The following is a 14,431-nucleotide window of genomic DNA, read 5'->3' as shown; positions in this document are numbered from 1 at the left end:
TATATATATATATGAAGCTTGGCTTTGAAATTCATGTGTGAAGTTCCTTATTTGACTAACTTTTTCGGTCATATTTCCACATCTTCACTGTTGAGTTTATTGATACTAATGTAAAGATCATTTCTACAAATTTTCATTCAGATTGATGATCGTTTAGGTACCGAATTAGATTAAATCAATGAACGGACCATAAATATGTCTAACCAGAACTGTTTGTGTAAATCACGATTACGAACACCCAAACGATAATCAAATTAGATGAAACTTTGCAGTAGTGATCTATGCATTATATTTTACAAACTGAACGGTGGAGATGTGAAAATATGACCGAAAAGTTAGTCAAATAAGGAACTTCACACATTAATATGACCGAAAAGTTAGTCAAATAAGGAACTTCACACTTTAATTTCAAAGTGAAGCTTCTCTCTTGATAAGAACTGTATATATGTGTGTATATAACTATATATATATATATTATTCAATCGATATGATAAAAAGTCATTGCTGCTGATTGTTGCCTTCTGTACTTTCAGAATCAACTTAAAAGACGACTTCATGCTCTAACTGTTGCCTCTGCGACATGCTTCATGTTTCCTGTTGCCATGTGGGACATAATCATAGTAAGTTCCCGAGGTCACATTGGATTAATATGACTGTTGGAGCAACTGAAGTTTGCTTTAATGGGTCTTTTTATGCCTATATTATTATTCTTCTTTGTCGCCTCCCCTCCTTTTTATCCATTTCCCTTTTAATTCTTTCTTGTATTTTTTTCTAATCACATAGGGATCACCTTCTAGTAGCAGCGAGAAGATGCCATTCTCTACTTGGGCTTTTCTAAGCACCATTTTTTTTGGAGTTATCTTGATATTCTATGTTGATAGTATCGCGGAAGAGAGGTATTTATTTACAACTTGTCAGGGCAGTTGAGTCCTTTCTTCCATTCTTTGTAAAAATGCCCAATTAGGAGTACTTCCATGTCTATTTGGAAATATTTTAGTTGTGTTTTTTAGCTTTTGTAAATGTTGTTTTGTTGACTGTTTAAACTTAACTATGGTCAGCAGTTTTTCATTATATATGGAGAGAAAATTGCATATGGTTCTTTTTAACTTCTGAAGATTTAATAATATTGTTGACATATTATCTTCCAGATTGTTGTTTGGTTCCTAAGCACTGCATAGTGAGGGGCTGTGAATATAATCTCATTATATTTTCTTTTCTCTTCCCGGTGCTGGGGACAGACTAAGGGTATTTTTTGTCAGCAATCTCGTAAAGACTATGAAAAATAATGATATAATATGGCTAAAACTTTTGAAGTCTAAAGCTTCATCATTCATTCACATAGATGGAAAATTGTGAACCACGCTCATATATGTCATCAGTGCTCTGGTCGAACAATTTTTGCTTTCGGGGTTTGTTACTTTACATTTTCATTATAGCTGAGAGGGAATAATCTCCTGATCATGTCATATACTTAATGCTCTTATCATTCTGTAGATTACACATGGTCTTCTCTTCTCCAAAGCATTTAATGGTAGCTGGAGGATGCATTATCGTGATGGAAATGGTGTACAAATTGGACTTTTCTCTTCCTGGTTTCCTAATTTGCTGCATAGTTTTGGGCTTTGGTATGTGCACAACATTTATTATTTCTGATGTTGGTATGATAGTGATTGATACCGTGATCAAACTTCTCCTGATATATTATGTGTTCATGCATTTTACTGAAATGAAGTATTTTTTTGGCATCTCTACTAATATATTATGTGTTCATGCATTTTACTGAAATGAAGTATTTTTTTTGGTATAGAGGGCTACTTGTTGATTTCATGTACTTATTTGAATAATTTTTTGCTTATCTCTACGTTTATTACATTTCCTCCTTGTTGCCTTGCACACTTGTTGCTTCTGATAATCTAATAAGCAATAGGAGGTTTTCTGTATAATTCGTATCTATGTTCTTCCCACTAGTATGTTGCCTGACTTTCTTTTGAATGTAATACATTTGAAGGGATATACGAAGCAACTTCTTTGGAGCGTGGTAGAAAAGATTCTTTCCAAAAGCATGATTCCTCAGATGGGATTTTGGGTGATGATATGCAAATGTCTGCACTTCCAACTTGAAGTATGTTCACTTTTTGATTACATGCACATAATTGTCCTGTTAATACATGTAATTAAATTTATTTGATATGATCTTTACTGTAAATGGTAGGCTTCAAAATGATATAGTGATGCTATATAGTTCCAGTATTGTGAGAATTAGGAGAGGGAAGGAAGGAGATCAATCCCAAGTCAAATGGATTGGAATTTCTGTTACACAACTCACCGAACTCTTCTCCCTTTCCTTTCAAAATACAGCACACACACTCTCTCTCTCTCTCTCTCTCTCACACACACACACACACACACACACACACACTGGTGGAAGAAACACTGGTATTTTATTTATTTATATTCTTTTTGGTTTTCTGTTTGCTGATTACACTCTCTCATGCAGTTGCAGTTGTAGGTTAATGAATGTACATCTGTAGCAACTTGTTGGCAGTGTATTGGTTGTATAACCCATAATCAGCAGGAAGAGAAACTCTCGTTGATTGTTGAAACCAAAGATAGAAAACTCCCAAGAAAATTCACTTCTTAGATCTTGATATGGCACATGGGGAGATCAATTCATTGGATATCCCATGATACTACTCGGAAATGTGGTCATAATCCAACTGTTTGTGGTGTACCATCTATGGGAAAAAGAACATAACACTTGTACTTAAACTTCTGAGGGGTCTATTGAATTGATATTCTTTCTCCCATTGTTCAGTATAGTCGAGCCAAATTGTTTGATGTACATTACTAATCCATAACTTTGTAACTGGTCGACCGACTATATGTTATATGAAGTTGAGCTCTTCATTTTGGCCAATAAAAGCTTTTGGCTCGTCTTATTAATTGTTATTTTCTTCGTTATTATTTACCTATAACCTTTGCTCTTCAAATGTATTGTAATACTTGGCATTTTTTGGGCAATGCATCAACATTGAGTTGCAATATGTTTATGTGACCTTGTTTATATATTTAGAGGAACTTGCTGTCTGTGCCCCGAAGGCGTTTGGTTTTCGCATATGAAAAGAACAAGACTTTTGATTCGTATGCAGTTTTATGTGGGATGTTGTGGAACAATTTGTGTTCTCTGTGGAGCTTCTTTACTCAGATTGTAAGAACCAATGTATTAAAACCAAAGCAGGACCAGACGCTATCAGAAAATTAAACAGGTGTGTGCAGAGAATCAAAGTGATTCACAGGGACAGAGCAAACATGACACAAGAATAGAGTGTAGTAAATAAATGAATGGCACTACCAGCACAGTAACAGAAACACAAAAGGAGAAACTAAGCAGGCTTTGAATTTATAGCCTATCCAGATTTTAAAGTACTATGACTTGAACAAAAGTTTATGACCTGCAGGCTTGGTAGTTGGATTGCATTTTTCTCTAGCATTTTTGAGGCTTTAAAGGCAGCTAGGCTTTTTTGCTCTCATTTTATATGTAATAACTATCACAGAGGGCTAGATGGTGTATATATATCATTTTTTTTTATTCAAACCCGAAGTAAAAGGTAGCAAACCCAAAACTGTGATCGGTTCTTGCAGCAGAAGAAGAAAGGATGAAGACACTCATTGTCCAGGTTTCTACAAGTGTTTGGATGAGTCTGTTCTTCACAGTGGGAAGCTTGTAAGTTCCTTCTAACTTCTTCATATTCTAAGCTTGCAAATCTCTTGTTTTCTATGTCTTTGTAAAAGTTCTGTGCTTGTAAGTCTTTCATGACCATTTGTGGCCTTGTGGGATTTTGGTTCTGGCAGCAAATCCCCCGAGAGTTCTGCTGGAATTCTGATGGAGTGGTGCCTCAGCAGTGCCGTCTTGAGACGATGTCTGGAAGTTGGAATGTGGATGTGAAAAGGATTGGGAGAGAAATCTTCTTGGAAGAGGGTTGGGAAGAATTTGTTGTTGGAAACTCTTTGAAGCTAGGTGAATATGTGACTCTGCATTACTATGGACATGCCAAGTTCTTTGTTGAAATCTATGGACACAATCACTGTGAAAGGTCAAAGGCCAGCAAAACTGACAGGTTTCTTGAAGATGAAGATGAAGATGATGTTATTATTATTGACTCTGATTCTGATTCAGATGATGTTCTCATGTGGTTCTGAAGATGATGTTATTATTATCGATTCTGATAAAGACAAATGAGGTTGCAGTGATTAAGGTTACTATTAGGAGAATGTAATATTTGAATTAGTTTCAGTTTGGAGACAATTGCTAGCTATTAATTTCCTATGCGGTTTAGACTAAATGGCAGTTGGTGTAGTGTGTACCACCTTGTCTTGGTACATTCCAACTTCCAAAATTAACAAGAAACTTTGATTCTGTATGCATTATTCTGTAGGAATGGAATGGTATTGTGCTTTTATATTTGTGTTTGAATTATATAGTTAGACCTTTGCCTTTTAACTTCAAGGAGATTATGCAGTAATAGATATCTGATGTTCTACTTCTATATATATTTTTATTTTATTTTTACTTAAACCTCGATGAAACGAGGTTTTTTTTTTTGTTCTACTTCTATATATATAATAGTAGAAAGAATATAGCAAATTAGAGTCCAGTATTCATCAAATCTCATTAAGAAACTTTAGCAGAACAAGTGAAGATAATCCATACTTAAAACGAAAGCAGTAAGACTAGGAAGAAGATAGTCTGTTTGAAAGCAAAGCAGGCTCAACAGAAGCTAAAGGCAACCAGAAAATGAAAGCAAGTCTGTTCAGAATAAATTAAAATTCAATTAAGGGACAATGCAACTTTAAGAGGGAAAAGATGATAAGAGGGATGATAGCAGCAGAGTGACGAAGCCACTAAAAGAGAAGACAAGCACTGAATCAAAATATGGCAGTCCTTAACTGCTTATGGAAGAGTAAGTATGAATCAATGTCTTGTGATAAAGTAGTCTGTGGGATATATATCTCAACACGCCCCCGCATGTGTGGCGAATTTTCAAGCCATACACGTGGACAACTTTTGGGTGACGTGGAGTGCGTGTGGCCATTGGGCTTCACACGTGGACGTGAGTAACCTACTTTGATACCATGATAAAGTAGTCTGGGGTTCATATCCAAAACCAATTGGCAATGGATGGAGTGGCCCAAACCTTTATAAACCCACAGGCAAGGTCCCAATTCCTGATGTGGGATATATATTTCAAAAGAAGCATCTGATATTCCTAAGCTACAACTAATTTACTTCAACTCACTGGTTTCCAGTTCCTTTTATTCATTGCTATAAATTATGTATAAACTCATGGAGTTGAATATTGTGGTAGTGAGGGCTTGACCTAGATGCCCTCGAAATATACAGTCAGTCCTTGGTTTATTAAAGTGAGTTTAAACTAATGTGTCTTCAATGGAAACCTTGGTATCTTATTTGATGAAAAGGAACTTTTGGTACATGTAAAAATATTATTTGCTCTGCCATTGGATTATCGACCTTTTATTAAGGCAAAGATTTGAAGATTGTGACTAGGAATGTTGATTGAGGCATCTGTTGCAAGCTAATAAGTTAGTTTTATTTACTGTTCGATCTTAATGTCCCTCACTTTCAAGCTAATAGCTTTTCCTTTACACTGCATCTGTTACAGAAGCTACTGATCCAAGACATTTGCATCTCTTGATCCCAATGAAATTTCAAGATCAGTAAGAAGAGGAGTGGCAGCAACATATATATGGGACAGACTTGCCAGCAGATGGTAGTTGGACTCAGGGACTGTAGCAGAATAAGCACATCCCATGGTTAATTGTAGTTTAGTTAACTCTTGTATTAATATGTAATATATGTCTTGATACTTGGGGACCTGTTTGAATTTTATGTGTGTTTTGATGATTTATAACAATGATGAGTTTTTGCCTGTTTGGTAAATGACGTTTGAAACTCATTTCAGTTCCATATTTGGACATTTCCAGAAGAATTGTGTCAATTCAAGTTGGACAACACTATGCTGAATAATTCTAATCTCAGAAGCATTACAGACATCATGCACAACCTGAATACTGTCATCTGAATATAATTCAAACATGGCCTTCCAGAAAAGTGTGATCTACTTTAGTCTCAGACAATAGGTAACAAACAACACTATTGCCAGTTTTCTTCAAGCTTGAATCTCAGACGATAAGTTTTGAAAAGGATATGTAGTCTGAGATTCATTAGGGACAACACATACTTGTGGAACAATTATCTTAAGTATGGTCCAGACAACACATTGTAATGATGTAATTATCAAGAGCCTGTTTTCAGAAAGTAGTTGATTTTGCATTAGTTTGTACAATTATATTCACTAACGTCGGAACTCTTTTATTTTGAGAAAAAAGTAATTAACTTCCATTCATTAAATTAAAAGAATACATACTGTCTAAGTTCACAACTACAATTAAAAATGAATTATTTATATTTCCAAAGATTGAGAGAGTTCACAGTTATGGCCGACCGTTATAAGTGAATAAGACTCAAACTCGCTAGCTATCTAAGTCTAACATCTTTTTCGGTAAAGTTTGAGTTACTAATAAATTAAATACTCATCTCTGTCCGTAATAATTCGTGTCAATGAGTTTCACCCTCTAAAGCGATATATGTAAAGCTTTATGCATGCACCAATTATTTTTACTATATATGAGACTTAATTTGAGTTTTGATTTTACTACCGGTTACGAGTTCCCTATTGTTTCAGGGTATACATATTTTTGGAACCTACTATGTATGTTTAGTTTCATCCAATAGCTCATCTATGAACTGAACCTATGTACCATATATATAGGTACTTCTCCATGTATATTTTGTGACTTCTATACGTACGTGACACACTTTAAAATCGATCATGCAAACATAGTGATAAATGAAATAATTAATAAAATAAAAAAAAAGATAGCAATAATGTTAGCTAGCGATCTTTGTGTTACATGCGCGCGGGTGAGAAGACTAGTGGGCGTGTACGCTCGGAACAACAGAAGCAAGCAAGGCTTCATATATATGATTGTTTTGAAATGGTCTAAAAATCTTCGCCTAGGCGTTAGGTGGTGCTTCACCATTTTGATTATAGTCCGTCTAGAGATGAGCTAGAAAACCGATTAATCCCCCGATTAATCTTCTAAGCGCTAGCCACCTGCTGTTCGCCCGACTAGCCCCAAGAGTTTTTTAGGCCATCTCCAGTAGAAGAGGGCTATATTGGGTCCATGGTTATAATTTAGCCCTCAAAAATATTATTTTTAATTTATAGACTACTAAACTATCTCCGGTAAGAGAGGGCCAAAGTTAAGCCCCATCAAATATTTTATGATTTCACAATATTTTTCACTTTGCCTATAAATATGTTGTCACATTTGCAAATATGTGTATCACATACGGGTAGTATATACGTAGAATTTCTCACTTAGGATTTATTTTATTATAACAATATTTGAAATTGGACCAAAATTAAATTTTGTATTATTTTGAGATATAAAATATTTTGCATATGTTGTAGTTATATTAACAAAATAAGATAAGTCATTTACTGCATATTTAATCAATTACATAGTTTTGAGTTGGAGAATTTACCCGTGATGAGATGAAAATGAAATCACCCGATAGAAATTTGACAATTGTCATAATTTGGGTGTTTATCAATCAACCCACACTACTAGAGATGTACCCTTTAATGACACTTATTTTATGATGTTTCAGGATAAACGTCATTGTAGGGGGCTTCCATGACGTTTAGGGCAGCAAACGTCATGGATGTAAAACACGGAGCAATTATATGATGTTTTATAAACGTCATGGTAAAACACTTACCATGACGTTTATTTTTCGTCATCAATAGGTTTCAATGACGGTTTCGGACTATCATGCATATCGTTTGGGCCATGATAGTTTATTACTGTCATCAAAAGTTTTGGGCAAAATTTTGACACTGTGCCCAAAATTTGGCTTCGCGCCTGACCCAAAATTTGGCCCTAAAATTTTGAGTTTCAGTTTGAGTTCGTTCCCTTTAGTTTTAACTCACTTGCCTAAAATTTCTCTCACCCAAACTCGATCTCAAACTTCACTTTCCAATTTCTCTCTTGCAAATCAGTCACCCAAACTCAATCTCACACTGGATCCGAATCTCATCCCAAACTCTATCTCTCACCCAAATCAGTCACCCCTCTCCCAAATCTCATCCCCAAATCTAACACCCCTCTCCCAAAATCTCATCCTCAAATCTCATCCAAATCTGTCCCACTGCTCTTCGCCCTAATTATCCCAATTGTTTGAGAGTAGAAATAGCTTCTGGACAAGAAGAGAAACCCAGAGAACAAAAGATAGAGAGAGGAACAACCTTTTCAATTTCGTTTTTGGCAAAGATAGATTCCATACTTCCTATAGCTTTATTTCAATTTGTTCTTATTTTTAGTTTTTGATTATGATTTTTTTGTTTATTTATGGTTGGTGATTTCGAATTCTCAGACTTGTAGAGATAGGAATCCAGTTCGAATCAGTTGTGTTAGGTTCCAATTAGAATCGTTGTAGTTGTAGCTCAAGAACTATGTTCTTGAGTTTGGGTGTCCAAAGTAGATTTTGTGTATCCTTTTGATTTAACTGTTAGGGTTTCGGGTTTGGGGTTTAAGATTTAGGGTTTGGAGTTTCGGGTTTTGGGTTTAGGGTTTATTCTTTTATCATGATTAGACATAGTTAAGTAAAATCTAAAACTCTAAAACCTTAAACCCTATACCCTAAATCCCAAACCCGAAACCCTAAACCCTAACCCTTAAAAACAAATGTCTAATCTCACAAATTTAAATTAAATAAATAATTTTAGATTTATATTGTTAACCATGGTTAGATGAGTTAAATAAAATGAGACATGTGTTATGCATCTAGCTGGGTGAGGATGAAGATGGGGAAATAAGAGTGGGGAGAAAATTTGTACCCGGTATGTTTTTGGCCCTCTTTTGATTTGTTGTTGGAGACCAAAATAAGGCCAAAATTTAGAATTTGGCTCTATAGCCTCTATTATTACTGGAGATGGCCTTAGAACATTGTTGTTTTGGGATTCACAGGGAGTCCATTTACGTGGAGTAGTACGTATTCCGGACAGGAAGGTTATGATCGAGCATGAATATATGGTTGGATTTGTATGATCGAGCACTCTAAAGAGGTTAACCTTCCACCTTCGAATTCCCTTGAGCCGGTCATCAGATCATGTCCCGGTTAGCGCTATTGAGGACTATATAGTTCGTTTCATATCCTTGTGAATCAGCATTACCATACATCTAGGTTTGAGAGCATGAGGGGTGTGATGCAGTAGTGCAACTGTGCAAGAGAAGTGGCAGAGAGATAAATTTTACGGGACAACCTATGTTCCAGGCCGGTGGTGAAGAAGATCGAGACAACTGATCAGAAAATTCAGATGGAGTCGGTACGATCGAGGCCGGAAGATTGCAGGTTAATATTAGTTTACCTCCCATCTGATTTGCTTAACGAAGATTGCAAGATGTTGCATGCGCAGCTGGAACAGCTGCTTTCACAAGAGGAAGTGTGTATTGCCTAAAGGATGGGCATGCACCGGAACGCATGCAGCCTAGCCTAGTCGCCTAGATATAATCATACGAAGCCTTCATCCAAAAGAACAAAACTGTTTCTTATTGTAGGCCTTTTTGAATTTTGATGATACGGGAGTTGAGCAGACAGTGGACTCCTCTAGTAGAATTGATACCAATTTATAAGTCATCAGTGAATGATATCAAGTGAACGAACTATTCGACTTTACTTTTCCCAATTTCTACTCTCTCGTCTATACACAAAATTGTATGATGTTCTTTGTTTGAAGCCAACAAAAGAAATATGCTATTCCAAAATAGTCTTCAATTAGTATTACTACTCTCTCGATAACTTGTGTAACTTGTTGAGCAATTGAATGATGTGTTTCAGTTTTGTTTTTCCAAGTGTTAATTAAGAGCAACTGAATGTTTGTTTTCCCCAAAGGCATTTGGTTTTTCTATATGCAGTTTTATGTGGGATGTTGTGGAACAGATTTGTGTTCTGTGTGGGGGTTCTTTACCCACAGTTTAAGTGAAAATTATACAGCGCACCCGGGTGCGCCGCGCACCCAGGTGCTCTGAATACGCTCTAGAACAAATGCGTTAAAACCAAAGCAGGTCCTACAGGCAGTACTATCAGAAAATTAAAACTAGTCTCTGCAGAATCAAAGAGAACCAAAAGGACAGAGCAACATAACACAAGAAAAGAGTGTAGGCAATATAGAATGGCATTACCAGCAGAGTCACAGAAACACAAAAAGAGAAACTAAACAGGCTTTGAATTGATAGCTTGTCCAGATTTCATAGTACTATGAATTGAAGACTAATTTAAGACTTGCAGGCTTGGTAGCTGGGTTATAGATTTCATCAAGCATTTCTCAGGCTTTATAGGAAGCAAGGCTTTTTTGCTCTCATTTTCTTATTCATACCCCAAAGAAAAAGGTAGCAAGCACAAAACTGTGATGGGTTCTTGCAGAAAACATGACACAAGAATAGAGTGTAGTAAATAAATGAATGACATTACCAGCACAGTAACTGAAACACAAAAGGAGAAACTAAGCAGGCTTTGAAATAATAGCCTATCCAGAATTTAAAGTACTATGAATTGAACAAAAGTTTATGACCTGCAGGCATAGTAGTTGGATTGCATTTTCCTCGAGCATTTTTGAGGCTTTAAAGGCAGCTAGGCTTTTTTGCTCTCATTTTCTTATTCAGACCCAAAGTAAAAGGTAGCAAACCCAAAACTGTGATGGGTTCTTGCAGCAGAAGAAGAAAGGATGAAGACACTAATTGTCCAGGTTTCTACAAGTGTGTGGATGAGTCTGTTCTTCACAAAGGGAAGCTCGTAAGTTCCTTCTAACTTCTTCTTCATAATCATCTCTCTTAGATAGATTGTTGATCAGTATGTGTTTGTAAAACTTTGTTGTGTTCTGTATCACTGTATGTTAAGAAATATCTTGAATATCTTCTGTATTAGAAATGTATGAGTTGGAGATGATTGTATTGTTTCCTTGTATTGTTTGATTGTAGGAATCATAGCTTGATTGTAGGGACTTGATTGTAGGGAATAGTTTCCTTGTTAGTATTCTGTATTCACTATTTGTCTTCGGTACAGTATCAATAGAAAGTCACTTCAGCCAAATCCTTTTCTTTTCACTGTATTGTGTTTGTAAAACTAGATAGAAACATTACATGTGATTTTTACTTTCTTGTGTTCTGTATGTGTTTGTAAAACTTCTCTGCTTCTAGATCTCTTATGAATATTTGTGGGATTTTGGTTTTGGCAGCAAATTCCCAAAGATTTTTGCTGGTTTGATGGAGTGGTGCCTCAGCAGTGCCATCTTCAGACTCTGTATGGAAGTTGGAATGTGGATGTCAAAAGGATTAAGAGAGTGTTCTTCTTGGAAAAGGGTTTGGAGGAATTTGTAGTTGGCAACTCTTTGAAGCAAGGTGAATCTTTGGTTCTGCAATACGTTGGAATTGCAAAGTTCTTTGTTCAAATATATGGACTCAATCACTGTGAGAGGTCAAAGGCCAGTGAGATCAGCTTAGTGGACTCTGAAAATGACGAAGAAGATGTGATTATTATTGACTCCGACTCTGATCCTGAAGCTCAAGACAGTGAGATCAGCTTGGACTCTGAAAGCAAGTGTCCCAGTAAGTTTCTTTATCAACTGACAAATAACTTACAATCGAAACTTTTCGGAGAGTTGAACTCACTTTCTTGATGTATGTAGGGGATTTGGTTTGTGGAAGAAAAGTATCAAGGAGAGGTGGAGTTAGAAATATAGCCACAATCAGCTCTTCAGGAAATCCTTGCTTCAGTATCCGGATTTGCCGAAGTCATGTCAACAGAGGACCATTGGTATGGAAAAATTAACCCAACATATTGATGCATCATATTTCATATATCAAACTTCGATTCTTTTGTTTGACCAAGTATATATAGCACTGCTTGTGCGAATTATGTTAGATTTTGAGTACAATGAAGGGGCAGATTATAGGATTTATATAGGCATATGACAGTACTCAAATTACTACTCATAGGGAGTCATAGCTTCAGACCTAAAACTTTTATCTGCTTATTTACACACACAGAAACACATTTGGTTCATAGAGAAGCTTATACTAGTTGCATTGGCATGTTCTTTCTTGATAGAAAACAAGAATGAATGAAGTCCAGACTGTGTTGCTAATTCATTCTTGGCTGGCTAGTATGAATTTGGATTTTCTGTATACCTTTTGCCAAATTGAGATAATGAACTAATTCACTTGTTCATTGTCATCGTAACATGTTTATTCCTTATATCATGCGTTAAAAGTCATACATCATCGAAGATGCATTCTGTATGCACATGAAACCTTAGATTAAGGCATTTAAGGAGCAAAGTTATAATCAAATTAACTATTTGTCATCCAGGCTCCAGCTTGGGCCTGCAGCATCCCTTATTGTCGGATACTTATGTTAACGCTAGTATTCTGTCTCAATAATAGCGAACTTAAAGGTATTCAATATGAATTGCATTCGATTTTCTCAAGTTGCAGAATGCTAACGGTTTAAATATAAGGCTTGCTGTTATCCACATTCATTGTATGAAATCTGTGCTAATTAAGATCTGTGTTTGTGTGTGTGTGTATATATATATATATATAGTTCCTATCCGGAGCGAAGCTTCACTTTGAAATTAAAATGTGAAGTTCCTTATTTGACTCACTTTTCGGCCATATTTCCACATCTCCACCGTTCAGTTTGTAAAACCTAATGCATAGATCATTTCTGTCAAGTTTCATTGAATTTGATGATCATTTGGGTTTTCATAATCGTTATTTACATAAACAGTTCTGAATAGACAGATTTATAGTCCGTTCATTGATTTAATCTAATTCGGTATTTTAACGATTACCAATTTAAATGAAACTTGGCAGGAGTGATCTATGCATTAGATTCTACAAACTAAAAGGTGGAGATGTGGAAATATGACTGAAAAGTGAGTCAAATAAGGAACTTCACACTTTAATTTCAAAGTGAAGCTTCGCTCTGGATAAGAACTATATATATATATATAGCTGTATATCATGTTGTGGGAGATCATTGAGAGCTTTCACGAGATAGAATGTACAATTAGGAGAATGCCACAGGGTGATATTGTCATGTAGGCCTTCTGTCGACCTTAATTTTTAGTATCCTTATATCGATTATACTTGGAAAACAAAAGAAGTGGACATTGAATTACTCTTCAAAGTTCCATGCTTAAGAACTGTTTACTGTCCCTGCAGGAATTTTTGGTATTAGACTATACTAATGTACCTTTTGTATCTAACTTTGGCGCGCAGCTCACACCAAGGAGCTTCCTAAGGAACATTTCCAAGCCAAAGAAGGTCAAGCTTCAAGTTGAAAATGTGTGCTGGAATGTGATCTGGTTACATCCTTACAACAAATCCAGTAGGTTCAGTGGAGGTTGGGTACCCTTTTTTAAGGAGAACAAGGTGAAAGAGGGGGATATATGTGACTTTGAGCTGATTTCAAAGTCAACTGAGGTTGCAGTGATCAAGGTTACTATTAGGAGAATGTAGTTCGAGTTAGTATCAGTGCTAGCTAGGAATTTCCTATGCGGTTTAAAGTTTAAACTAAATGGCTGTGGGTGTAGTAGTGTGTACCAACTTCCAAGAATAACAAGAAACTTTGATTCTGTATGCATTATTCTGTAGAATATGGAATGGTATAGTGCTTTTATATTTGTGTTTGGATTATACAGTTAGACACCTTTGCCTTTTAACTTCAAGGAGAATTTTGGACCGCGTTTCATAGAAGCTTGGTTTCTATATAACAGTAGCAAGGGACACAGCAAAGTAGACTTAGTAGAATCCAATATTCATCAAAGTCTCATCAAGAAACTCTAGCAGAACAACTGAAGATAATCCATCCTTAAAACAGAAGCAATAAGACTATGAAGAAGATAGACCAAAGGACCAAAGCAGAATCAACAGAAGGCAGAAGCTAATGGCAACCAGAAAATTAAAGCAAGTCTGTAATCAAAGGGACAATGCAAAACTTTAAGAGGGAAGAAATGATGAAAAGGATGGTAGCAGAAGAGTGACGGAGGCGCTGATAAAGCTTATGGAAGAGAGGTGTTTCTTTTGAGTTAAGAGCATCTCCAACAATTTCTCCATTTTCTCGATTTTCTCCATTTTGGAGAAGATTTTTGGTGTTTTGCTCTAACAGATTCCCTGAGGAGAGAGAAACCCAAATTCCCCATATTTGCAGCGAACTCAATAATTTTATAGAAGGATTTGGGGAATGATCATGAAATCTCTAAAATAGGGAATCTGTTGGAGT

General features: G+C 36.0%; 3 protein-coding genes across 3 annotated transcripts in view; all 3 read left to right on the top strand.

The window, feature by feature from the left end:
* LOC101300481 overlaps positions 1–2,495 on the top strand; it is a 6,543-nt gene extending 4,048 nt beyond the window's left edge. Inside the window, exons 7-10 of the mRNA XM_004306813.1 lie at positions 534–620; positions 784–896; positions 1,495–1,625; positions 2,009–2,495. Coding sequence (XP_004306861.1) covers positions 534–620; positions 784–896; positions 1,495–1,625; positions 2,009–2,121 — 444 coding nt within the window. The 3' untranslated portion in view covers positions 2,122–2,495. The remainder of the gene's footprint in view (positions 1–533; positions 621–783; positions 897–1,494; positions 1,626–2,008) is intronic.
* A 1,318-nt stretch (positions 2,496–3,813) lies between these two features.
* Positions 3,814–4,200, top strand: LOC101308622 (B3 domain-containing protein REM21-like). The gene has a single exon (XM_004308367.1). The coding sequence runs from the start codon at positions 3,814–3,816 to the stop codon at positions 4,198–4,200; it is 387 nt and encodes a 128-aa protein (XP_004308415.1).
* Positions 4,201–10,843: 6,643 nt separating this feature from the next.
* Positions 10,844–13,764, top strand: LOC101308328 (B3 domain-containing protein At1g49475-like). The gene is made up of 4 exons (XM_004308366.1): positions 10,844–10,939; positions 11,382–11,751; positions 11,832–11,959; positions 13,429–13,764. Exons 1-4 carry the CDS (start codon positions 10,844–10,846, stop codon positions 13,666–13,668), a joined length of 834 nt encoding a protein of 277 aa, XP_004308414.1. The 3' UTR covers positions 13,669–13,764.
* The last annotated feature ends 667 nt before the right edge of the window (positions 13,765–14,431 follow it).

The sequence above is a fragment of the Fragaria vesca genome, linkage group LG7 (genome assembly GCF_000184155.1).
Source record: "Fragaria vesca subsp. vesca linkage group LG7, FraVesHawaii_1.0, whole genome shotgun sequence".
Lineage (NCBI taxonomy): Eukaryota > Viridiplantae > Streptophyta > Magnoliopsida > Rosales > Rosaceae > Fragaria > Fragaria vesca.
The sequence above is the reverse complement of the archived record's forward strand: the minus strand, read 5'-3'. Positions and strand labels throughout refer to the sequence as shown.

Excerpts from the sequence above, each read along its gene's own strand:
- LOC101308328 (XM_004308366.1), top strand. The coding sequence starts at position 10,844 with ATGGGTTCTTGCAGCAGAAGAAGAAAGGATGAAGACACTAATTGTCCA. Across the intron at positions 10,940-11,381 it reads TTCTTCACAAAGGGAAGCTC|CAAATTCCCAAAGATTTTTG; the intron begins GTAAGTTCCTTC and ends TGGTTTTGGCAG. Across the intron at positions 11,960-13,428 it reads ATGTCAACAGAGGACCATTG|CTCACACCAAGGAGCTTCCT; the intron begins GTATGGAAAAAT and ends TTTGGCGCGCAG.
- LOC101308622 (XM_004308367.1), top strand. The coding sequence starts at position 3,814 with ATGACCATTTGTGGCCTTGTGGGATTTTGGTTCTGGCAGCAAATCCCC.